Here is a 26,962-nt window from a genome sequence, read left to right as displayed (position 1 = left end):
CATTTGCCACATCTGAACCAGCTAATCAAGCTTTTATAGACTCATTCAAAAGTGTGTTGGATTTGAATCATGATGAAATGGTAAATACATTTTTTCTCCCACTTCTAATACATGTAAACAGACCACAGGCCATTATCAGATTTGTTAACCTATCAAAAGAGGCAGTTTCTTTTCCTGTCAGTCATTTTGTGTTTCCAGCACAACTCATTTAATAGAATACAGGAAGCAGATAAGATACAGATTAGTCAATAGCCATGTTTGTTTATATTATTGTTTAAAGTAATTATTGTTAAATGCAAAAAGTGAATTAAGAATATCAATAAAAATGCAGAGCAATGTTGACAAAACTGACCCAGATTATGGTAAAAACCTAAATATTACAATCATACAAATAAGCATGAGTAAATCAGTTAACCAATTCGTTATGTGTAGGCCCACACGGAATCTGCGCGGGCAGAAATCCGCAGAATTCTAGCCCATTATTCAGTCTATTTATTTACTTGTGTAAATGTGTGTAAATCTATATTAATTCAGTTTTTAAATAAATTTTACTAATATTTTTTATATAATAACAGTAATATTAAAATGTTCATATGATTTATTTACAGTCCAGTGTTTAAAGTAATATGTTCTGTCTTTTAGTAGATTCATGAGAAATTTGCTTTGTTTACCAAAAAAATCTAATTGGATTTGCATTGAAAACATTAAATCTAAGTTAAAAATGCATTATTTTTTTATATGTCATAAATAAAGTTTTTAGTTATGGTACTCATAAAATCATTCCACAAAAATCCGCAGATTTTTTACAAAATTCTCCGCAAGAATAGCAAAAAATGTCCGCATATTCTGTCTGGCCCCAGTTATGTGTAATAAAAATGGAACGACACAAGGAGAAAGTACATAACTACTGAAATGTGTTTTATACTTTGCGTAAAAGGCTTTTTTGGGAATGGCCTCTTCAAGACGCCTCTTGTATGGTGAAATTAAAACTTAATGCATTGCTCAGGTCTGATTTTTTTTTTCCTCAGATTTCAACAGTCTAAAAATCTTGATGGTTCTGTGAGTCTCGTCTATGAACTCTATGATCTTTAGTTCTTACATTCTATTGTATTCTGATCAGGGGATTGCCTAGGCCATTCTAGCAGCTTTTTCTTTTCTGAAACCAACTGCGAGTTTTGTTGGCCGTGTTTGGGATAATTGTCTTGCCGAAATGTCCACCCTGGTTTTATCTTCACCAACTGGTAATGAGTGTTGAGACTGAATCAACTAATATTCATTTACACTGACAAAGGGCAGCATTTTTGTTTCTAACTACTGAGAAATTTCAGCTGCTGCCTGGGCTATCCTTGCCGTTTTACACCTTTACTCCCTTTCTTCTTTGTTCAATAGGTTTTCCCTGTCATTTCATTTTAAAAATGTGTTTAGAAATAAGCTTTCTGATGTGATCAATATCTATTTTCTCTGCTATAGCACATAAACTACAATATCGGTTATTTAGGCATAAGAATGTTATAATGTAAGAAAATTTAAGCTATTAATTAAATTTTTTGCTAAATTTTATATATCAATGTAATCAAAATATTCACATTTTTATGTTTAAATTTAAAGTCATAGTTCACTTAAAATGAAATTTCTGTCCTCCTGTTGCTCCAAAACAGTCTTTTATTTGCTGAAGACAAATGACTTTTTGAAGAAGGTATCTAATCGAGATTTTATAGATTTGTTTTCCTACAATGGAATTCAATTGCTTCTGGTTTCCAGCATTCTTCAAAATATCTTATGTTGTGTTCAACAGTAAAAAATAACTCTAAGCAAACAATCAGGGTTCTTACACCTTTTCCAACTTTAAATTCCAGCACTTTTCAAGCACTTTCAAGGTGCATTTTTATGCTTTTCTAGCACCAAACAACCACAGTAAATTACGTTTATATATGCTCTATGTACTTTTTCACATTTCAATCCATTGTGCTATTTCAATCCATTGTGCTACACAACATGACATCTCAACTTAAAGTGTTGAATACTTTGGAGCACAAATTTATTGGGATAGTTCACCCAAAAATGGTTAAAAAAAATAAAATAAAATAAAAAGGAAGTTATTGGATGAAATATCTTTTTAGGTTTGGTCTCTTTCTACCTAAAGTTCATATCACAAAAAATTCTCTTACAGTCAGATTTTGTTTGGGTGTAGTACCAAACTTTCAAGATTCATGAACAAATTAAATCTTTATGAGTCCGAGAATATTCTTGCTGCAAATTAATGAACTGTTCTTATGTCAACCGTTTTGAAAATCTAATATGAAATATTAAATATGAAAACCATAGTTGGTAAGCTTTAATCAATATTACTTTTTATTACTGTCAATATTACTTTAGGTTAGGACAAAGGTACTGTTGTAACAATGCAAATGTCCCACCTGTCAAATGGTGATAGTTAGGAAAACATGTTTAATGGTTCAAAATGTATCACCTCTCTGTAAGTAGTCTTGGCATTCTATATAACCTTTATGTAAATGACAAATAATCAATAGACAGATAAATACAATTTCAATAAACACTTTAATTGTGTAAAATAGGAACGTTCTTTTCTGCCTTCTGCTTATCGTGAGCAGCCCTCACATGGCATGGCATGACTAACATGACCAATAACTTAAATTGGCAAGGAAGTGCTCTTTAGACTGTTGAGTTTAGGAAAAAATCTGCAATGAAAATAGTGCAAAAATGAAACTGCACTGAACAAAATATAATGTAAAAACAATAACTAGCTAATCCATGAGTAGGCCAAACGGGGTAGGTAGGTAGATATTTACATTGTGCCAGACAGAATGTGCAGACATTTTTTGCTATGTCAGTGGAGAAAATTGAAAAAAAAAATCTGCGGATTTATGCGGAATGATTTTAGGAGTATCATAACTAAAAGCCTAATTTAATACTGTACATTTCCAAATATATTTTGAGCTCGTATAGATAAAATTTCTTGTGCTTATGTGACCAAAACGGTCACAATTTCAAGCCCTGCAATTTCAAATTCAAGCCCTTCATCCAAAATCTAGGAACTTTTTAAACCTTGAAAACGCTGTATTAAAAATCAAGCATTTTCCAGGATTCCAGCACCAGTAGGAACACTAAACAATAGACTGCTAAAAGAGGACAGTAAAAATGTGAAGTTATCAGCTTTCCTACACACCCACACACACACACAATGCGATTTTTGTTGAAAAGAAGTTTGCACTCACCGATCTCTGCGGGCAACTGTTTAATCTTGTTCTCTCGGATGCTCAGCATGGTGAGTTTGGACAGATTCTTGATGTCCTTCTCCACGGTGGTGATGCGGTTGAAGCGCAGGTAGAGCGTGGTGAGGGAGCTGACGCGGTACACCACAGCCGGGATCTCTCGCAGCTTGTTATGCCGCAGGTCGAGCATCCGCAGCTTCTTCAGGTTGTCCAGCGAGTCTGGCAGGCTGGTCAGAGAGTTCTCGCTGAGCGCCAGCGTCACCAATCCCGACAGGCATCCCACCTCGGGTGGCAGGCTTTGCAGCTTGTTGCTGTACAGGTAGAGCTCGGTCAGTTGGGTCAGCTCCTTGATGGACGAGGGCAACAGATGGATGGATCTCTTGGACAAATCCAGACGCATCGAGTTCTCCTCGCGGCACTTGTTCAACTCCTTGATGACCTCGGCATTGCTGGATTTTTTGCGCGTGCTGGGCGGCGGATTGGGCCGCTTTATCGTGCTGTCCAAGGTGAAGGCCACTGCCGGCGAAGCGCTGCTTGTGTCTTTCTTCCCATCTTTGGCATCTTTCCCTTTGGTTTTGGATTTCCCTTCAGCCTTGGGTTCCCTCTCCTTAGAGTCTTTATCTTTGCCCAGAGTACTGCTCATGGCGAAAGCCCCGCTGCCCAATGGCACATGGGACCCTCAGTTTTATCACTCTCGTTCTCTCGCTCTTTTATTTTGTTTGATGTTCGAGGGCAGAACCAAAGGGAGGGGTTGCTATATCAGTGTGTGCTCATACATACCTGTTTTCCTTCACCGAGGCAGTCTGTACTCCTGCAGGGGTTAAAACTCCATTGGGGCGAAGCGTGTTTGTTGTAGTCGGTGTGGCGTGGAGGCCACCAGCCTCATGCTTGTTTCAACTCCACTCTTTGTCTTGGCTCGACTAGAGCTGTTTTACACAGACGGGTGGCCGGGATTCACATCCTTTGACTGTTGGAACAAAACAAACAGCTTCATTTAAGATGACTTGCAGACAAGAGTATTGTTCATAATTCAGATGCAAGAGCTTCCCTCAATAATGCAAATGATGTTTCAGCTGATAACTAATAAATGGACAGCTCCTTCCTGTATGCCTATACCACAATCGCTTTCAGGAAGCAGCAGCATTGAGTCATTCAGGTCGTCAGTGGTCGGTTACTTCAAGCAATTAGGTGCAATTAAACCTCAGATCTCTTTCGGCGATGCATCAGATGAGTCTTTTCTAGGGGGATTTGTGGGAACTAGATACATTTTTCAGGGACTTCAAGTGGACTCGTCTACTTCCAAATTTATATAGACGGATATGGCAATTGTCATATTAACAACATGCAAGCTTCACGTTTTCACAAATATATATATATGACAGACAGTTTAACAATATTGCTAATAGTGCTGCTTTCCCTACTATCAGTGCATAATCATTACTGCAAAACTGATTCCATACAAAGACAAAATGTTTTTTTTTTCTTTTTTGCCAACATAAATAGTTTCCAGACCAAAATAAGTATTGATCTCAGAGCAACAGTAGTGTTTTTTCTTTTTCGCAAACCTATATGTTTGAATAAATCAAGTAAAATTGTTTATAAATTACTCAGCAGTTATAAACAAATGATTTGAATGACACAATGAATTACTTGTGTCTAAAGTTTTTGCAATTTTTGCGCAGCTATATATGCTAGCGCAGTTCCAAAAATGTATCTCTGTCTTTAAAAACTCACTAATTTAAAAAAAATGCAGCGCTTGCATTGAAAACAACGAAAATCTCAGCTTGAGTAAAAATGCTTCTGTAGACACGTACCATAAGGCAGAAATTTGCCACCATCAAATGCAGTGCAGAGACTTGGTCCATACATAGACTTGGATATATTAACGGTTATGTTTAGTGACACATTATGACTATTATTATTATTTTTACTATTATCATTATGTTTACACTATTTTGTATCCGCCCAATATAAATAAACATCCCCCGTCGATTAAGTAGTGGAAAAACTTCGTTTATACGTTTCTTTCTGTGTTCGCGAGACCCGTCAACACTCCCACAGACAATCTCGCGTGCTCTGCAGAGACCAAAGAGAAGCATCTTTTTGGGACTTAATGTGTTTTTAAATGTCCTAAAAATTTCAGGGTTTGTTTTTGCTTTCGCTTTCTAAAGCTGTCGTCAAATATGTGCGTATAGCCGCGAGAGCGAGAGAAACATTAAATAATTAATTCTTTCATCTAAACAACTCAGAAAAACTTTACTAAATAGTCGGAGAGGATGAAATTAGATCTAAATTGGCTGCGAAATATTTGTACACAATAAGTTATAGTAACTCATTTACCTTATTGAAATAATCTACATGCTTTATTCTTGTAGTTATTACATTCATTTTTAGAGATACTATCTGTTTTTATTTTATTTATTTCTCATTTCTGTATATTTTATAGGGCTGAGCGGTATATTAGGTTTTGGGGATATATTGATATGATTCCCCAATGCGATTCGGTATTATCCAATATCGTTTATATCGATATGGTTTGAGGCCACACGTGCGCATTCTGTGCGAAACAGACCACTTCAAGGTAGGTAGCACATGAGCTCCACTTGCACAAATGTGCGCACGCGCAAATGAATGATTCACTCCATGAGTCATACAAAAGATTTGTTCAAAATGAATGAATCATTCAAGAACGACCAATCACTGACGCGACATGGAGGAACATGCTGTGCTGGTGTGGTGGGAAATTTATATGACTCCCTCTCACGTGCAACGATTTTTTACATGGATTGAAAGACTTATCTTAAGATATCTTTGATATGTGCACTGTTTAATAATTGTGCACAATGCATACATGTAAATGTGTAACTAAAAAACATATACAGCTGATTTAATTGTCGTTTATAAATAACACAACTGTGGTATACAGGATTACTTATAAAAACACTGTAATTGTGAGATAAAATACTGTGTTTCAAATTTACATTCAATGTAGTTCTTGTCTATCCTACAAAACTTTTTGTTTTGTTACTATTTAAGTGTGTTCCTTTTTTGCTCTGAGAATGTAGCTATGTTTCCTATGGTTCTGTTTACTTTGTTATTTGCACAATAGCACAGTAGTGCTGTGTATAGTGTTAAGCAGGAAAAAACCCTGTACTGTATTTATCAAAGACTTTGTTTATAATTTGAAATGTTGAGCAACAGTTTTAAGCAGGAGAAAACCATGTACTGTATTTTATTTATCAAAGATTTTGTGCAGCTGTTTATTTGTAAACAGGGAGGGAATTCCCTGTGTTTGAATTATATTTTGCTCAAAAAATGTTTAATTAAGTTTTAATAACGGCTTTAATTCTCAAGTAACCATTTATGGGAAAATACCGAATATATATCGTATACCGTCATTCCTCCTAAAAATACTGGGATATGATATTTTGCCCATATCGCCCAGCCCTAATATTTTATTTATTTGATGATGTTAATAGTATGCACATTTTATACATCTAAAATGCTTTGGCAATACTGTACAAAATGTCATGACAATAAAGCAACCTGTACTTGAATGAGAGATAACGTTAAAGAGAAGCAGATGTACCTGACAGAGGGTGCAAATGGCTCCAGAATGGCATAAAAGTAAGAGAAATACTGGATTTCTTTCTTTCTTTATTAACTTTAACCCATTGAAAAGAAACGAGATATAACATTCTCTTAATAAATTAAAATATTGTTAAAAATCTAATTATGTTTTGTTTGTCGCATATAATTAACTATTTATGTGATGTGGGTAAAAAGTGTATTTTAATCCAGCTACCAGCGCAAGTATATTTCAAATCTGTGGGAAGCACTGAAATGGAGGTTTTGATATAATATTTATCCATGACAAACTTCAACGAACAAAGAAACCAGCAGAAAAAACACACTCGGTAAAATACTGAACTATCATTTTGTTAATAACTGGTGTTTTCTTCATATTTGCAATTTCACATAGCAATATGGGACATTGATTTATACTATTTAATTGCATTCACTTTTCGAATCATAGACAATTCGACGTCAATTGATGTATCGACAACAACTAGGCATGGGCCGGTATATGATTCTTATGGTATGATGACCTTGGATAAAAATATCACGGTTTCATGGTATTGTGATTACTGCTCTAAAATATATTCTTAATATTCTGATATATTTATATATATTCTTCTATTCAGAGTAAAAAACTTAAACTTTTTTCCCTTTTGAAACATTTCAAATATTTTGTAACAGTAAACATGTCAGGCTAAATAATTCAAATAATAATTCATTGACTTTTGCGGTCTACATTAGTTTCAAAAACACAGATTTCTTTACAATTTAAAATGACATCTTTGGATATCTTGTTTGCTGGAGATACTGTTGTCCGAAATTTTAATAAATAAATAAAAAAAATAAATAAATAAATAAATAAAAATAATAAACGTAGGAACGGTATAACAGAAAAATTTGGCGGTTTTAAAACCTTGACTTTTCCAAACCACGGTATACCTTGAAAACGGTTATCGTCCCATGCCTAACGACAACTAAAAATAATACCATAAACTCTCTTAGCCTATATTATCATGACTTTTTAAACAAATCTAAAGGCTTATCATCATTTCTTTAGGTCTGCTGCTTGGTAGCAGCTCCCAATTTTTGCCTCCCTTGTCTCTCACGAGGTGTGCTGACTGCACTCTCCTGCAGAGGATGAGTAATTCTTCCTCTATCATCCTCAACATCAGTCTTAAATTGATTTTACACAGGAAGGAGTGGTAGTGTTTAGTTCATTTTCAATGGGAAAAATGTGACAAGCTGAAAACTGCAAGTGGTTTCACTTCTGAAAACCACTCCAATTGGTCCGCCGTTTATATGTTGTTATATTGAAGAAAAAAAAAGGACTGGGTGCGTTTATATCACCCCAATATGACGGTATATACACTGTACCTACACGTACGTCTGTGCAAACAGCTTGAAAAGTAGATTTTTTTTACCATTGGTGACCTTTAAATCTGTGAAATAATGAAAATGCGTTATATAAAATATTAGTCTATATAAATAGACTTTATAAAATATATAAGAACAATTTTATGTTAAACCTTTTAATTTAATTAGGTAATTACATACACAAATATAAATAGACAGATAGAGCCCTTAAAGGATGTTCAAGATGAAAAGCAACCAGAACTGTGATTTTACTCATCTGTTTGTAAAGGCTAAATACAAATAAAAAGTGAACATACATTTTTTTGTAATTTTTTATTTAAAAAAAAAAAGTTATAAGAGCCTCGAGGTATTAAAGACTTTGCAAATTCAGTTTGCAGACATTTGTAGATACAGACATCTACTGTGTGCGTTCTTAGCAGTTTTTTCCTGTCTTTTTAATATGGTCCATATCGATATCGGAATTATATTGTATCGACCGAAATTAAGAAATATATATTGATATAAATTTTTGCCATATTGTCCAGCCCTATATCTGTGCTCGAATGCGTTCACTTATATATGGTAGTGCGAATAAGAAAATAAGATGATTTTTATTACTATAAAAAAAACTAAAATGAAGGTGTTGCGGTGGCCAAGTGACAGAACCAGTACTGCGACTTAATACAGATGACATAAACTATCGCACCAAGTCTAATAGAATTACATTTGTAAAATTGACAAAAACAGTACAGGTATTTAATGATTATGTTTTTTTTGTACCACAATATTAATAATAAAAAGAAAGATTTACTATGAAAGATTGTTGTAGCAGAGATCAAGATCCCATAATCTTAAATAAGTATAAATGAACTGAAACAATGAAACTCAGATATTTTACAATGTATAACATACATTTTCTAACACTTGCTTCAACTACAGGAACAGAAGCTGTGAACTTTTACCTGTGAGACGCTTCAAAACATTCATTAAATCACAAATGGCATTCAACACTCAGTAATCCAATAAAAGGCACAAACAAAGCTAATCAGAAATGCCTCGTTCTGTGCGAGATGCTATCTTTGCATAAGCATGCGTCTCTCTGTCTTGCATTGTGAAATGCAAAAGTGTGTGTGCGGTCAAAGTCCTCAATGTGCATGTGCCTAGTCCAAGCTCAGATCAGAGCTGCAGAAAGGTTAATGCCATGGGGAATAATCTTCGGGAGTGCTCTTCAAAGCTCAGGCCTCCTGTGAGTCGAAAGACCTTTATGGCCAAATAGTCCAGCTCGTCAGTACAATAATAATAATAATACAGCATTATTGAATGTGCGCATGGTCACACAAAGAGTTGCACGCTTTACCAGTACTATGGTAGTAACGCGATACTATGGCTTCAAAATACTAGTGGTGCCACTGTATCGTCATTAACGAGCTATCTAGATAATGTTGCATGTGGAAAAGTCATTAAAATGCTCACAAGTTTGTGCACTATAAGACCATTTTATTCGAATAGTCTGTGGAGCCCTTTAAGGTTGCACATTTTCTATGTTTTCTGACGTTTCAAACGCACACCTGAATCGGTTCGTTTCTGTCCTGTCAATGATTTAGTAGCTACAACAACCGCAGCAATCTCTTAAATAAAACAACTCAAAGTGGAATTTTGAATTATTTTGGATTGTTACCTAATAAGACTGAAAAAAAAAAAAACTATAGATGAAAAACCCAAAATAGCTACAGGAAACATTGAAACAACTTTTGACCACTTCAAAATGCCTAATTTTGTTGGATAAATGCTCTTTTTGTAACGAATTTCATTTGGTTTAATTTGTATAGTTGTATAGTTTGTATAATTGAGCTAAACTGAACCGAACTTATACACTACAAACTGAACTACACTGTTCCTATTTACTATGACCTTTTATGTGAAGCTGCTTTGACACAATCTACATTGTATAAGCGCTATACAAATAAAGGTGAATTGAATTGAATTGAATAGTTATTTTAAATGTATTTTTTTGGTCTGTAATCAAAATAAACAAAAAGAACTCACACATTTTGAAGTGCAAATAATACTTTTTCAATAATAAGGGAAGTATGAATTAAATTCAAGTAGACCTATAATAACAACATGTAAAATATAATATTTCTGACAATTTTCTTTAAAATTTGAGTTATGAATTACAGTATCGCAATTAGGCAACAGGCGATTAACGGTTTCAAGGTTTACCGCGGTTTGGTAAAGACAAGGTTTTGAAACCGGAAACATTTTCTTTTATACCGTTCCTAAGGTATTTGTAAAGTTTTTTTGTGTGTTTTTTACAACTATTTTTATTAGGTTTTTTAGGGCAACAATATTTACAGCAAAAGAACCCTCCACATCAAAAGCTACTGGTCAGCACACGATTCAGGAATTGTTTGAAAAACAAGTCATTTACATCAACATACAAGCATGCTGTAGACCTGAACAGTGCAGTGGCTTTACTTTGAATCCAAAGAAAAAAAAAGGTCTCCCAAAGGTGCCTTTTCAAGTTGTTATGAAATCTGCAATTTTGAAACTAATGAAGAAGTTATTTAAATTGTTTTGCCTGACATGTTCAAAATAAAAAATCCAAAATTTAATTTAATTCAATTCACCTTTATTTGTATAGCGCTTTTACAATGTAGATTGTGTCAAACAGCTTCACATAAAAGATCATAGTAAATTGGAACAGTGTAGTTCAGCTTTCAGTGTTTAAGTTCAGTTCAGTTTAGCTCAGTTCAAGTTCAGTTCAGTTTAGCTCAGTTCAGTGTGGTTAATAATCACTACTGAGAGTCCAAACACTGAAGAGCAAATCCATCGATGCGCAGCTCTACAGATCCCGATCCATGCAAGCTAGTGGCGACAGCGGCGAGGAAAAAAACTTCACCAATTGGCGAAAGTGAAGAATTAAAAAACCTCGAGAGAAACCAGGCTCAGTTGGGCACGACCATTTCTCCCCTGGCCAAGCGTCTTGTGCGGAGCTGCAGTCAAGGCAACAGAGGCAAAAAGCTGGAAATATTTTTAAATATTTTAAATGTTTCTTAAAATAAAACATATTGTGTTCAATGGGGGAAAGTTTATGTTTTTAAACATTTTAAAATAACTTATTTTTGAGCAATAAATCACAATACCGTGAAACCGTAAAACCATGATATTTTTTGTCCAAGGTTATCATACTGTCAGAATTTTATACTGGCCCATGCCTAATTGCAATACTATTTGGTATCGTGATACTTCAGCTGGTATAGTATCGTAAGATGAACTAATGATACCGCGACAACCCTAGTCACACAATACATTCCTTCCACTGAGGGTGTGTACACACTTTTAGTCAAGACCAAAACAGAAAATCTTAATTTGGCTGTGGTTCAGTAGATGTTTAGTGTTCAGACTCCAGCATTTACATAACCTTGAAAAAAGTTCCACTGTAATTACCATTTAAGTTTCCATTTATAGCTGAGAAAAACAAAGTTGTTGTATTTCGTAAAATAGTAAAGATATACATTTTGTCATTTAAAGTTTTTTTGGCAATAAAATAACAAAAGACACCATGTTTTCAGGCATATTTGTAATTTTTTTTTACAACAAGCACCAATTTTTAATTTTAGAAGAACTAAGAAATCAATATAAGGTGGAATAACCCTGATTTTGAATCAGAATAAATGAAAACTCTTAGGAAAATAAATAAAGCCGTTAATGACAATATTTACATTTGCAATCAGACCTTTGTCGAATAAAACACAAACCCATACCTAATAAATTCAGAGAAATTCTTTTCAAATGGTCTATTCATTTTTTCCATTGCTGTGTTTCAAAGACCTGCATTGACTGAGCAATCAAACCAAACCTGCCAAGTGTGAACACACCCAAATAGTGAGCAATGTGTCAAACATTAACTGACCTCCGCTCTCACTCAACATGCAACTGAGTTTAACCAAAGCCAAGTCAAAGTAACTTTCAGTTTCAAGACCTTCGACTATATAATCTTGTTTACATTTCAGTCAGAAAGTGAATCGCAGCCATTTGTGCTGACCTGTGAAAATGCTGTGATTGAATTTTGAACAGGCCAATTTGATATCTTTTTTTAATTCAAAGTAGATCAGTGTGTTTCCACAGTCAACTATACTCTTTACACCGTAACATCTCTGTTAAATTAGATGCAGGTAAGCTCATACGACTTCAGATAAGCTCCTTTTAATTCCCAAAGCTCTGATATTTCTCAGAAAAGCCACTCGATGCCACTTCTGAGCAAGACTTGGGTTTCGCAGAACAGGTCTGACAATGAGGAAAGTGTAAAACAAAGAAAACATTTGCAGATCAATATCCAAACATGCACATTACACAGTCTAATTAAACATTACAAATAAAAAAAATAAAACAAATAAACGCACTCTGGCTTTGAAAACATGCATTATGACAAAATAATAGCTAGTTCTTAACATTCAAACAGGGCCACAAGCTCTTATAGCTGACAGTCATGATTGATAACAAAAATACACCAAGCGTAAAACTTTTTTTTTTTTCAGCATTTCAGACAATTCAGACCAATTGAAAATGCTAACACAAATGTGTCAAAAAGAACAAGCTCAACAGGTGGTGCAAGATCCTGAAAAAAATGCATCCAAAGCTGATGTAGCAACCAAAGACACCTGACATAACGTGTGCACATAAACAAACACAAAAATCCACCTTACTCACACACCTCAAATGATTTAAATATGGACACCTAAACTGACTTTAAGCACATCTAAACAACAAGCGGCAATTTTATTTCACATCATTCGTTCAACTGGAAATGAGTGTGCACAATATATAATCTACAACAGTGGTCATCCATCACCAGGCCACACAAGAAATTATTAATTATTTCCAATTTATTTTATTATCCGAGTCTGAACGATCTTGTATTTTAAAAAGTCTTTTATTTTGAAAAATGACTGTATTCTCTCCGTTACATCTCGGACACTTTTATATTTTTTAATTTAACTCACAATTTAACCCACAAGCAGCAAAATGAGTACGCTAGGGCTGCACGATTAATTGAAAAAAGATTGCGATCTCGATTCGACCTTACACGCAATCTTAATTCAGCTTTTCTACGATTCTGCCAATTACATTTTCAAGGTCGCATAAGTCTTCTCATTGTTTTACATATGCTGCTCAGCAACATGGACACCTCCAAATAGTGTTAAAAGTAGGGCTGGGTATCGAGTTCGATACTTTTTAAGCACCGACCGAACTGTCTCGATACTACCAAGTATCGAAAAAATCATTTTCGTTCGGTACCAAATTTTGATACCCAAGGGTATAATCTTGTCAACGTCAGTGAGCACCACTTGGAGAAAACCTGCATCATTATCGTGCCCGGATCAAATGCTGGTGATTGGCTGCGGCAGGGAGGCTGTCTTGAAAATCAGCAGTTTACGGCGGTTACGCCCACTCGTGCAGAGCTTGTCAAATTGACAAACAGACATACAAAATCAGTTAACTTTTAGCACTTCTTGCTTGTGTACCGTTAAAGTTTAAGGCCCCGTTTACACTGCAGATAAATGTGACCCAATTCAGATTTTTTGTTCATATGTGACACAGATCGGATCTGTATGATGACCGTGTTAATTCAGCGATCGGTTTCAGGCCTCCTTCATATGTGGAAATAAATCAGATATAAATCGGATATGTGACAATGCGACTGTCATGTAAACAGGCAGATCGGATTTATTGAGGCGTTCTGTTCTGATCATCATTAAACTTGTGACAATGTGGTGCTTCTCCGCGGTTTAATGATGTAGAAGGAAGAGCGTGTGTGGAGATTCCGACGCGGTAAACAACAACAACAGAGTAAACATGGAGGAAAGTGGTCAGTCGCCACAATTTGCTCCCACCAGACCTCAGATCTCTCTCACACATTCCTCTGAATGATGGAGGACATCATACAGCATATAAACCATATGCGCGAGCTGCGATGACGGCCCTTTCCCACCTCCTCTGCCTCAAAATCATTTTAAAGTTGGGCGAACTTCGTGTTGTAACTTTTGCTTTTTGTCGCTATTAATACACTTACTGCGGGCTACACAGAACAACTTTATTCTCTCCTACAACACCAGTGCGCACACAGGCAAAGGCTACATCTTCATCTACACACGCACACACACACACACACACACACACACACACCAGGGCCATACCATTACATAAACTGCGTGGGGGTAAATCTGGACTGAACCATTCACTGCTTACGCTTCGCATATTTCGCAGAGCTATAAACAAGACAGTTTCTTCCATAGTGGCTGTGGCACAGATGCTAGAACCCACGTTTATGCATGCATCGTAAATTGTACGGCAAGTGTAAAGACATGAATTGGATATGGGTCACAATTAAAAGCCCATGATCGCGTTCATCAAATTTGCTTAAACTAAGCGTTCTAAAGCGTATTTTACAAGAAAGGATTCTGACACAGCAACGTGCGCAGTTGCTCACTCTGTCATTGATGGTGCTGCGGGCATTAGCCTAGTTCCCTGCATTTGTCAGAGGTTGACGCCCAAATTGATACAGGTAATAGCGATTTTAACAAATTTTAATATAGGAAGTGCTCATCTATGCAGAGACCATAATCAGAAATCTAGTGTACATAGTTTTACGTTAGGAAATGCAGTATTCAATTTACAAACAGTCGGCAAGTACCAAACAACAGATGTAACACATTGATCAAATGTAGTTTTCAGTCACGCTTATGTAAGTCATATTCAACTTGTTTAGTTTTGCCTTCATTCATTTTTGATTTCCGCCTTCAACGCATGATTTATTTACAGCACATTTTTAAACATAATAGTTTAACTAAATCATTTCTAATATCTGCTTTTTTATTTTCCCCATGGTGACAGTCAGTGCATATTTTACTAGTTATTTTGCAAGACAGTTGTATTCAGACAAAGTCCCTTTAAGTATTTTATAGTCTTTTATTCAGATTAAAATGTAATTTAAAGACTTAATCAGTTAACTACGAAAGTTTAAATTAGTCAAATTATTTTGTAACTGATTTGTTGTGTATATCAGAAGGCTATTAATTCTGACCTTGATTTTTTTTTTTTTTTAATTAAAAACAGATTTTATTCAAGAAATAAACAATAAAAAATACAACTTCTGACTCCAGAATAATTTTTTTTAGGAAACACTGTGAAAATGTTCAGAAACATTAATTTAAATGAATGGAAGTGGAGGCAAAATAAATTGACTTCAACGCTAGGCCTATCTGTTAAAGTTTACAGGTGCAATAATGTGCCTTGATGTACTTGAATGTTAAAAATGTGTTTTCCTACACCAGTACAAAGTTACTTGTCAAATAAATGAACAAGGAAGATTGTCTTGAGTTTAAGTTATTTAATTATCTTGTTTATGAAGATGAAAAAAAAATAAAGTCATTTTTAAGTATTTTGTGATATATGATAAAGTGTGATCATGAAAGGAACATTCAAAAAGCAACTCATGTAAACACCTTGATCATATTATTGTCTTATTCAGATTAAGGCAAATCATTAAATTACTGATAACCATGTAAACATAATCACAAGCCCCAAGCCTAAAAAAGGAGTTCAGTATTTTGATGACAGCCTTTTCACAGGTTAGTAGTAAGCTAATGTAATTTCATAATGCAAATCTTAAATTCATGCTAACCAACAAATGATCAAAGGAAATATATTAATGCAATTCAAATATATAAAATATGAATTGATGTTTATTTTAAACTTAAAATTATTTTTTAAAAGATTTTGTCAAATAAATGATTTTTCTAGAGTCATCCACCATAATTTTGTGGCTTAAAGTATCGGTTTGGCACCAGTATCGCTTTAAAAAGTATCTAATTAGTGGCAGTATCGAAATAATCACAAACGATACCAAACCCTAGTAAAAATATTTATTTAGGCTGCCGCTGTTTAAACAATTTTAAAAGTAATAAAATCATGTAACTTGTGTGTAAAATATCTATATGCCAAGATCATCTCATCTCTTATGACAAATTTAGACTGAGATTAAGGCTATTTCTCAATACCAAAACCACAGAGAACGGGTTGGTGTTCTCTTAAGTCACCTTGGATATATTCATAACCAGTATACTCATAATTATGTATTTCACTATGTAATAAGGTTTACAAAAGCCGAATTTCAGCAAACAAACACTTTTCCATGCGTTAACAACTTTTTTAAGATTTTCATGTGAATGTTTACTTTGTTTACCATCACATTTAGAAAACTTCCATACCATGTATAATAAACCAGGTATATCTCTGAACTGTACATAATAGCGAATATAAAAACATGACATTTCCCTTCTCCTTTATTTAGTCGAACAAGTGCTGTGCTAAAGTCTGCATTTGATGCATCCACGATATCAAAAAAAATGTAACATCGCAATATTTGTTTATTTTGCAATATATATTGCATCATAAATACTATTTCACCAGATGACTTAATATCTCTATTTGGAAAGAATTTATAATGTTAGATGGATTGGCATGATTCTGCATCTCCAGAAAATCTAATAAACAATCTATAAACTTTTTGGGGTCCCCCGACACATTTTGGTTGTGGTTTGTACTATTTGCAGTGCATTTCTGTATTTGCACGTGTTGTGAGTATTTTCATACTATAACACATCTATAAAATACATTCAAGAAATAGATAAAATCAAAATAAAGAGTTTCATCGTTTCCTGCATCTAACAGTATTCAAGTACAGCAACTGAATGCTAAAAATAATTCATTAAAATTAATCGTAGTTAAGGTCACAAATGATAATTTCTTATACCTGAATTCTTTTAAAATCATTGGTCAATCACAGGCATCACAAACATGTGCAAATGATAAATTCTGATACAATATCAACATTGCATATATCCTGCGATGTGACAATTACGATGATCACATTGCGATATCGAAGCTGTAACGATATATTGTCCAGCCCTAATTACAACAAAAACAAAGTTCAATTACAAAGTAATCAAACTGCTATCAATCATTTTGAAAATAACTAGATTACCGTCTAGATTGGAGACTCACAACAATATTGATTTAGACTATGATATCGATCATCAGACATGATACAATTAGCAGCCATTAGACAGTCTCAAATGAAACATCCAAAGTACAGGAAACACAACAGGATAGTTAATATGCAGAAAACCGAAGTGATTCTGGATGTGTGTTGTGGGCGAAGACTGTTGAACAGCACTGTAAGGCAGGGGTCATCCTGCACAACTTTCTCCTAATCTTACATCCGACTGCAGGAAAAAATACATCTCTCCTTCCTTACCACGCTTCAACATACTTAAATCATCACGCAGAGATTATGCATCTGAATTTTATGAAACGGATCCTGAAAAGGGTGCATTTACATGACAACAATCTACTAAAACTGACAGGTTTTTCAGTCGCTTTCTGAACGTTTTGCATACTTATTCTTATGTTAGTTTATCTCAACTTATAAACTTATAATTCATTGTTCTAAATTTTCATAGTAGTGTGTAGTCCTGTGTTGTGTTGTTTGATGTAGCACCTTGGTCCTGGAGGAACATTGCTTCGTTGCACTGTGTACTGCACTGTATATTGTTGAAATGACAATAAAGCCATCTTGACATGACTACATAAAAATGTCAAAATGATCACATGAATCTGCAAGAAAATATTTAGATTTTTACGTTTGCAAGCCAAACAAAAATATCTTTTTATGGTTGTCTATAGTTAAGTTCTGATTACAAACATGTTATTTTATTGAATTTAAAATCAAACTAAATTTTCTGTTCTGCCCTATCAGACTTCAAACTTGGATTGGCAAGTTTTTAATTAGGTTGTAGTCTTAAAAACATCACTTTATTAAAGGTTTATCATGCCAACATAGACTGAAAGTCCAATAGGAAAAACCTACCAAAATAAATGTGAGAGCAATCAAGGCTGTGAGTGACTGAACAAAGTTTATACTACAATTAAAAAAAGATGTTCACACAAGGTTTCTGCAGGTTTTACCAAGTTAAATTTAAGGCTTTAAGACATTTAAGACCATTATGAATGAAATATTACACTCTTAAAGGGCTAAACACTTTTTTAAATAATATATTTTAATAACCAAAAATAAACAATAATAATTTAATAAAATTATATTTTAGATATTTTTCTTAGCAAAATATTTTAAATATTGTGTAAAAACAAGCAAGTTACTTGTTCCATGAACTTTTTTTTAACAACATAAATGTTTTTTTTTTAAATTTAACAAATGTTTTAAATACTATAATAAACTAAATGCATGCACAACAATTTATCAAGGGGTGCGTTTCTGAAAACCATCGTTAGCCAACTAAGGTCGTAAGTTCCTTTGTTACAAAGTTTGTTGATTTGGTGTTTCCCAAATCCGTCGTTCCAACAAAAATTTGCAAACTGCATTGCAAACTTGTACATTTGTAGTAAGAAGCATAGTTCCTGGCTGTGTTCTATTCCCAGTTATTCCCCCAATGCCCTATTCCTTTAGAACATTCTAACATGTAATCTTGGAAGGATTAAAAAAACATTAAAGTCATCTCTCTTAGGTGTAATTTGCTTTCAAATTATTTTTACAGTTCAGTTTTAGCGATCTTCATAATGACATGTGTTCCCTTCTTAGTGCACTTTGAAAATATTTATGCCATTTTGAACACAGTTGTGGCTCAAGACGAAAGCTATAGGTGACCTATTATTTAAAAGCAGAATTTACATTACGCCTCCAAACCTCGTAAAAACAAAAATTTAAGCATACATTAATGCTTTTCATTTATAGTGGGCTATTTATTAAGAAATGTCTGTACCTTATATGACGGGTCTGTTGGTTAGTACATTCTGCAGTGGTTTGAAAGTGCCAAATTGTAAAAGCAGATTTTCGCAATAAATAAATAATAATCAATATTATTATTAAAAAGTATGTTTTTTCTTAATTTTTTTATTAATTGCGACTGTAAAAATACAACAATTAACGATTTATATATGAGATTAAAATATGTGTTAGCTAAGTGGTTTTATGTTTTAGTATAGAATATAGAATATTCTCAATATTATTTGTAAAAGAAACATTAGCCCTATATGTGCCATTTAGGCTACATATAATTTAATTAATATGGACAGCGAGTGTCCCATAGCGCATTTGCTATTTCCATCACGGACTTTGTAAGTGTAAAAACTGAATGCTTCACTAGAGAAAAAAACAGTTAACGGACCATTTACAGCGCGAGAATGAGAGATGAGCCCTCTGATTTTTTACTTTCGCTTTCGCTTTCACTCTCGTGGATAGGGAAACTTCTTGTACGCACAGACATCCATTAGCCTATAAATAATTAATTTTGTTAGTTATGCGCAAAGATTTGTTTCAAAACTATTTCTAAATTCAGTTCTAATTTCCAGCAAACTAATAAATAAACAATAATATCGAAGTGTGGTCAAAAAACTGAGTTATAACCTAATACACATGCTATGCCTCATATTGTTTAAAACATGACAAGGGGGCAAATCTAAGCTTGCTTTTAATAAAACAAATATAAATATGTATATAATAAATAATATTGCTAATAATGATAACGTTATACAAAAGCAAATTGTTATGAATAAACTGAAAAAGCCCCCCCGAGATGAAGGCATGAATGTATGGTTTTTATATTTATGTAGGCTAGAAAATAATATGTTTTGTAATATTTTAATTCTTTATATGTATATCCTATATATATTCTTATTATATCCTATATGTATCCTTAATATTTTAATTATTTTTCATATGTAAAGATACTTGCCTATTGCTGTACATCCTGGGTGTATTAAGCAATGTGTAAGCGAGATGCATAACTAACGCAGTGTTTCCTCTAGGATTTTTTCCAGCTGTGGCAGCAGGCCTTTTTTACACAGATCTACCAACTACCTGTGGCGTTATTTCAATGACAAATGTCGTGAGCGCAGCATTAGAAGTCGAGATCGCATTTATGTAATAGCCTACAAGCATGCAGATCTCTTTGCTTGCGTGTGTTTTTTTTCTGCTAGTGCACAAAACTTCTTGCACGCCCCCTCAAATATAAGCTGCTATAAGAGCGCGCAGATCTTTTTGTGCGCTCTCAAAAAACGCTGCTGAGGTGCGATTTAGTTTATGTAACAAGTATGTCTCCAGCATTTATTAGATTTGCTAGGAAGATTTATGAATGCCTCCGGTATTAATGCGTCCTTCAATAAAGTAAAACGGGCTATACGCCGTGCTTGCTAGCCTCACGCATCATGCACCTGTCAGTCAGCCAGTCAGTCAGTCAGCACGTAACCTTAAAGGGTTAAACAAATGACGCACAGCACTACTGCGGTTACAGAAAAGTTTGCGCTGTTATAATTCACTTACCTTTAATATGTTTTGGTGCGATTATCACCCGCTATTAAAAAAATAAAATGTTTTGAATGAGAAGCTGTAATGTAGTTGTGGCGGAATGAATCTTGGCATGGCGCCCCGCTATGGAAGAATGAATGTAGCAGAAACCATGTAACGCGCTCTGCGCTGGACAATAGACCAGCTTTGTTCTTGGTCTATAGAACAGTCTATTAAAGTTTCTCAAAATAGCAACGCGCCATCAATGCACCTCAACACACCTTTTTTAGATCAGAACTCCTATGGGCGTACATATGAGCGCAAATGCATTTGCTATTTAAACAGCGTGGCGCAAAACGTCAAAAGACTCTTGCAAGCTGAAACTAGCAAACAACAGTTGCGTCTCGCCTTGCGCCAAATTGCGCCGGGTGTATGATAGGGCCCTCTGTCTTTATATTATGCTCTGTTTTTCATAAAGTCATCTGAGCTCAATGCTTAGCTGTTTCGCCTGCAGTTGAGTAAAACTCACAGCGGTTTATCATAAACTTTATCAATCATTTTTTCCGCAATGATCGGCCTATATATATTGGCTATCGGGCCACCCAAGTCTGAAGAGTTATCGTAAAGGCCAAAAAAATCCATATCGGTGCATCCCTATTAAAGACAGTGAGTTCTACTGTGTACAGCACACACTTTGAACTGATATTTTTGTTGAAATTGGTGGGTTTTACATCATAGTCAGGCTAGAAACCTTCCATCCAGTTTTTTCATAATAATATCATAACATAATTTCATTTAGCTACAGTATATGACACTGCTTTACTATAGGATAGTTGCTTCAAAACAAGGCCATCAAACCCACATTCCTCCAAAGTAGGTTACAAATGCACTTGCACACAAGCTTGAAATAACACACAAGCACAAAGTCGAAACTGTAAAGACATGAGATCCAAGCAAAAATCTCGCAAGAAAAAAAAAATCTCTCAAGCAACTGGCAGATTTATCACTTATTTGAGAAACAAGCTATGCAATGTTGCACTCTTTCCCAACTAACACAACACACATTGACAACAAACCCATAGCAAAGTCAATATAAGGCTTTGGAGAAGATAAATAACTTACAATAAAGGCGTATGTATATAAATTCAAGACCTACATAAAACACTGTCAGGTAAAGCCACCAATATTTAGTTTCTTACACCAATAGCCATACTATAAACCAACAAGTTTAAATGTTAAATAATAAAACATTTTAAATGTTTTATTAAAAACATTTATTAAAACATAGCGATCAGCAATACAATTCTAGTGTGTGAAAAGATTCAGAGAGCCAAGCGTCTGTTTTGATACAGCTAACCAGCTAGCCATTTTTAACTCTTAAACCACAAAAAGCCCACATAAACTGTCACTAATACTGACTAACATTACATAGATTACAAAAGCAAAAATTACGAAAAAACACTCACAGCATACTCGCAATGTCGTGGCATATGACAACACAAACAGATAGCTTGAAAGCTGGCTAAGGAAATCTGTCTGTTAGCATTAGCCACCCTTCAGCTGCGGCTAACAGGCTAGTAGCATTAGCCCTGCGCGAGCTCACACACAAAAAAACATGTTAAACACAAATGTCACCTCACACTTCTCACCAAAGACGTACATTTTGGAATAAGCCGTCTCATGTTGACGAGAAGCGGTTAAATTCCCGTGTCTGGGGATGTAAATGCTCGTTGTTCTCTTCAGACAGGCCCTCAGTGAAAACAAACTGTCATCCGCCTAACGGCACTCAGGCAGAGCTCGAGCTCAAAGCGGGAAGAGCTCAATCCGCAGCGGGTGCGTGCGTGTGCGCGTGCGTCAGACTCGGAGAGTCCGCGAGTCGACTCTTTCGAGCGGTTGGTTCTGAAGAATCGGCTTGAATAGCATAGACTGTTCTTTTAAAGGGATAGTTCACCCAGTGTGCGAATTATACATTGACGTTTGGGGTGAGGTCAACTTTCTCGATAATGTTAGTTTGTGTAATACATGATTCAGTGAATCAAATGTATGCGGTTATTTAATTACATCTAATTTATTCTTTAAAATATTTAAGTTTTAAGTGTTTTGAATATTTAGTGTATTCTGACCTGATTAACTATTCTGGCTTTAGGACAAACTATACATACAATGCATATAATTTGATGTGATTTTTAGGCAATATGCACAAACAAACACCTAATTAATGAGAAAGCATGATTTTCTCCACATCTTGTGAACTCTTCGGTGTCTATCGGTGCTGCCGGTTTGAGATTATTGAATGGCTTTTTTCAGCATAGACTGATTGGTGCGATTATGCATTCACAATGTATGAACCGTTACACTCTCAGAAATAAAGGTACCGGAGCTGTCGCTGGTGCAGTACCTTTTAAAAGGTACATATTTGTCCTCGAAGGGTCCATAATGGTACCTCAAAAATACTTTTTAGGTACATTTGGGTACTAATATGGGCCTTTTAGGTACCACTGTGGACTATTTGGGTACAAATATGTATCTTTTAAATGTCGGCTTAGTCCCTTTATTGATCTGGGGTTGCCACAGTGGAATGAACCGCCAACTCATCCAGCATTTGTTTTACACAGCGGATGCCTTTCCAGCCGCAACCCATCTCTGGGAAACATCCACACACACTCATACACTACGGACAATTTAGCCTACCCAATTCACCTGTACCACATGTCTTTGGACTGTGGGGGGAAACCAGAGCACCCGAAGGAAACCCACAAGAACGCAAACTCCATATAGAAATGCCAACTGACCCAGCCGAGGCTCGAACCAGTGACCTTCTTGCTTTGAGGCGACAGCACTACCGACTGCGCCACTGTGTCACCTAATTATTAACAGTAGTATTTTAAATACAGATCAGAGAAACTTTTTTCTCAGTTTCAAACATGTTTTAATCCTCTTCTGCGGACATTTCTCCGCAGAATTTTGTAAAAACAAACAAACAAAACTAAAATCTGTGCAGACTTATGTGAAACAATTTTGACAGTATAGGAGCTGAAAACCTAGCATAGTAAAAAATAAAAACTTTTTTAATGTTAGAGTTTAGGACGCAAATCAGAAAACAACCACTTGTTTGGTAAGCAAAGCTACAGTGGGTCTATGACAGTGATGCCCTAACTGGTTCCCATAGGCTAAAGTTGGTCCATGGTAAACCTTTGTTTTGGCGCGCCATCCCATCTGAGAAGAGAGGAAGAATGATGGGGATGATTTCAAGATTGTCAATTTAAGTTGAACGCATCTCTTTTTTTGTTCTATTATTAAAATCTAACAAAAATTAAATGTTTAAATCAAATGGCGTAAATGAATCAGATTTTGTTTAAATGTACATACTGTCCCCCAACAAGACAGAGCAGAGACTTTGGTGAGCAAATCAAGTCAAAGGCTGATTCTGCTTGACTAGTGTATTCACCACTGAACTCCACTGTGTTACAGTTTATATTTTAAAAGTCATACTGCATTAGTTAGCATCATTTAATGTGATGTTTTCTGCTTATTTTGTAATACTAGGAAATAACCCATGGCAACTTTAATGTAATATAATTTGGTATATTTACCTTGGACCTACGGGTTTCAATGATATTTGGTTTTTGGCCCTTCATACAAAAAAGTTTGGGCACCCCTGGTCTATGACAAAAAAGACAAAACTAAATTATTAATCCACAAAAAAGGCAGAATATGTTACATTTACAAAACATTTTCATATTATTCAATAATATTACTGAAATTAATATAAAATCTGAATGTATATGTCTACAAATGTACACAAGTAAATAAAAAGATTGAATGAAGACTCAAGAAATCGGATTTCTAAAGGTCTAGATTCTGTTTGAGCCTACTTGAACCCATGACGTCCATAGTGGAAAAAAATCTTTAGACTCAATCTAAGTCAATGACTGCCAGCTTCCAATATTCTTCAAAAACATTTTTCAGGGGAAACTGAACACAAAAATACACATTTTTAACAAGAGGAAGGTGAGTAAATAACAGAAATTTAACCTCAGATTAACCATCTCTTTTAGGTCAGTTGGAAATGAAGAGTTTAGATGCAAACGTCTCTAAGTGCCATCTGAAATTTTCCTTTACAATGAGCATTTTTTTAGGATCCTGTGTTTATGACCTGTTTTATCACTTTTATGGTGATGAATAAGTTAATTTTAATGCCTTTTAAGTGAAATAACTGAACATAAACAGAGGAAAATGGTAATTTTAGAGGAAAATTGCACATGGCACTTCAAATGTAAATGTATCGTCTAATTTCTAAATGGATAACACAGAATTTATTGTGAACAAATCACCTGTGCACTTTTGACCACATTATGATCATATTGTCAGAACTGAAGCTTCTGGTTCACAACAAATGACATATGAAGCATTTCTTAAATTATTTAGCCAGCTTAAAGGGAATTAAGCTTTAAAAATTGACTTAAAAAAAGTCAATTTTGTCAACTCTTGTTCTTTCTTCTCTCTTTTTTTGACAAATCTTGGAAACTATAACCATGTTGACTTTTACAGTGTATATATATATGTATATGTATATATATATATATACCATAGTAGGAATATATATATATATATATATATATATATATATATATATATATATATATATATATATATTCCTACTATGGTTGTTATTTGTTATTAATTCCCAACATTCTTCAAAATATCTTCTTGTGTTCAACAGAGACAATAAACCTATTAAGGCTTGAAACCAACCTTCAAAATGATCCCTTTAAACCTGCCCTATCCAAGCAAGTGCAACAGTCCAGTTTTGTGATTAAACGTATAATTTTCTCAACAGGTAAATAGCTTTTTTATTTAATAATATAATATTCATTAAGAACTTTGACCTCAGTGGTTGTTGATTGATTGTATGCTTTTGTTGAACCCATGTATGCTTTATTCTGACTTAGTATCCTGTCGGATTGTGCCAAAAGATATCTACCTCTTCAAATCTACCTGTAAAAATCTCTGGATTTTTGCAAGTGTACCATCAGGTAATAAGCCAATCAATAGATATATTTAAATAAAAAATTATAAATAAAGTCAAATGAACAGATCCAATGAGTCCAAAATTAAGTCCAGTCTGATTTGTGATCAAATTGTTTAGGCCAATTGGTAAACAATTTAAATAAGCACTTTGTGAATGCTACATCTCTATATACAAATACATGTGGTGATTCCAATGTACCATATTTTCCATTATTATGTGTCCTGACAGCCAGCAGCAGATCACAAATCCTTTCCCCTGGCCTTAGCAAAGTGTCAATCATATGTGCACGTCAAAATCTCACCAGAAAAGGTAATAATTAATTATTCTTTAATAAGTTTTTTGCATATCCAGCATTTGTTTTACACAGCGGATGCCCTTCCAGTTAGACTCCATAGTTATAGTAGTTATGTATGGAATTTCAGAGCAATTCTCTGGAACCGGTTTAATCGATTGACTCAAAAGATCCGATTCAACAGAACAATTCGTTCACGAATCGCTAGTGTGCGTGAGCGCGCAGCACCAGTCGTGCTCTGTCTGATAAACTGACACTGATAAAGGTATATTTCCTTGCCTTTTATTTCTCAACCAAGTCTCTCTTCCTTCAACGCTACATTCACTTCAACTTCATTTGTATTTTGTTAAATATGCGTGTGTGTAATCTAACACGCTTTGGCAGTGTCGTAAATGTTAACTATCACGCCAATAAAGCTTTGTTGACTCTGACTCTATGACCATTTTGGGACAAATCACTCTTTTGTTTACTGTCGCATTCCGCGCGCATACTTGGCTTCCGCGGCACCTTTCTCTTCATTCCCCCGCACAGACACGCACAATCCCTCGCTCTCTTTCTTTTCTCAAGCCTACGGAATACGTAAAAAAAATAGAAAACACATTCAACACACACATAAAGCAGCGGCCATTCCGGGACTGAACAAAAGAGTGCATTCAGAGGGACCGGACGCGGACAGCGGTGCGTCGAGCGCGCTTGACCGCCGACCGCGGAGTCTCCCCGGGCCGAACACAAACACCGCGCCGCGGAAGGTGCGACTGTGAGCCGCGAGAGCCGTGTAAGTGCTTTACCTTCAGAGGTGTGACTCCGCCATCCCTGTTTCCTCCTCCTTTCCAGCAGTGCTGCAGCGCGCGCTCCCTCCCCGACGCGCGTCACACGCACGCAGAACCGACGCGTCACGAGACTTCTGGAGCTCCGCTTTATTTGTGTTTCGGAAATATCGGACGCAATAAAATGCCCTGGGAGTCCTCAGTGGAGAGAGAGAGAGAGAGAAGAGAAATGGAGGACAGAACTGCCACGAAACAGAAATACTTATTTTTTTTGTCATTAAGTGCAACTATTTAGAGCCACTTAAGCTGCAAATAAGTGAAATGCTGTGCACAATAGTA

General features: G+C 35.1%; 1 protein-coding gene across 2 annotated transcripts in view; it reads right to left on the bottom strand.

The window, feature by feature from the left end:
• Positions 1-26,713, bottom strand: part of shoc2 (SHOC2 leucine rich repeat scaffold protein) — a 39,826-nt gene extending 13,113 nt beyond the window's left edge. The window contains exons 1-2 of one of the 2 annotated variants that reach the window (XM_056447821.1): positions 26,645-26,713; positions 3,237-4,200 (exon numbers count right to left, since the gene is read on the bottom strand). In XM_056447821.1, coding sequence (XP_056303796.1) covers positions 3,237-3,876 — 640 coding nt within the window. In that variant the 5' untranslated portion in view covers positions 3,877-4,200; positions 26,645-26,713. Of the gene's footprint in view, positions 1-3,236; positions 4,201-22,192; positions 22,342-26,644 lie in introns of those variants that run through there. The other variant, XM_056447820.1, reaches the window with a different exon arrangement.
• Positions 26,714-26,962: the final 249 nt, after the last annotated feature.

This window comes from Danio aesculapii, chromosome 22, assembly GCF_903798145.1.
Source record: "Danio aesculapii chromosome 22, fDanAes4.1, whole genome shotgun sequence".
Taxonomy (NCBI): domain Eukaryota; kingdom Metazoa; phylum Chordata; class Actinopteri; order Cypriniformes; family Danionidae; genus Danio; species Danio aesculapii.
The sequence above is the reverse complement of the archived record's forward strand: the minus strand, read 5'-3'. Positions and strand labels throughout refer to the sequence as shown.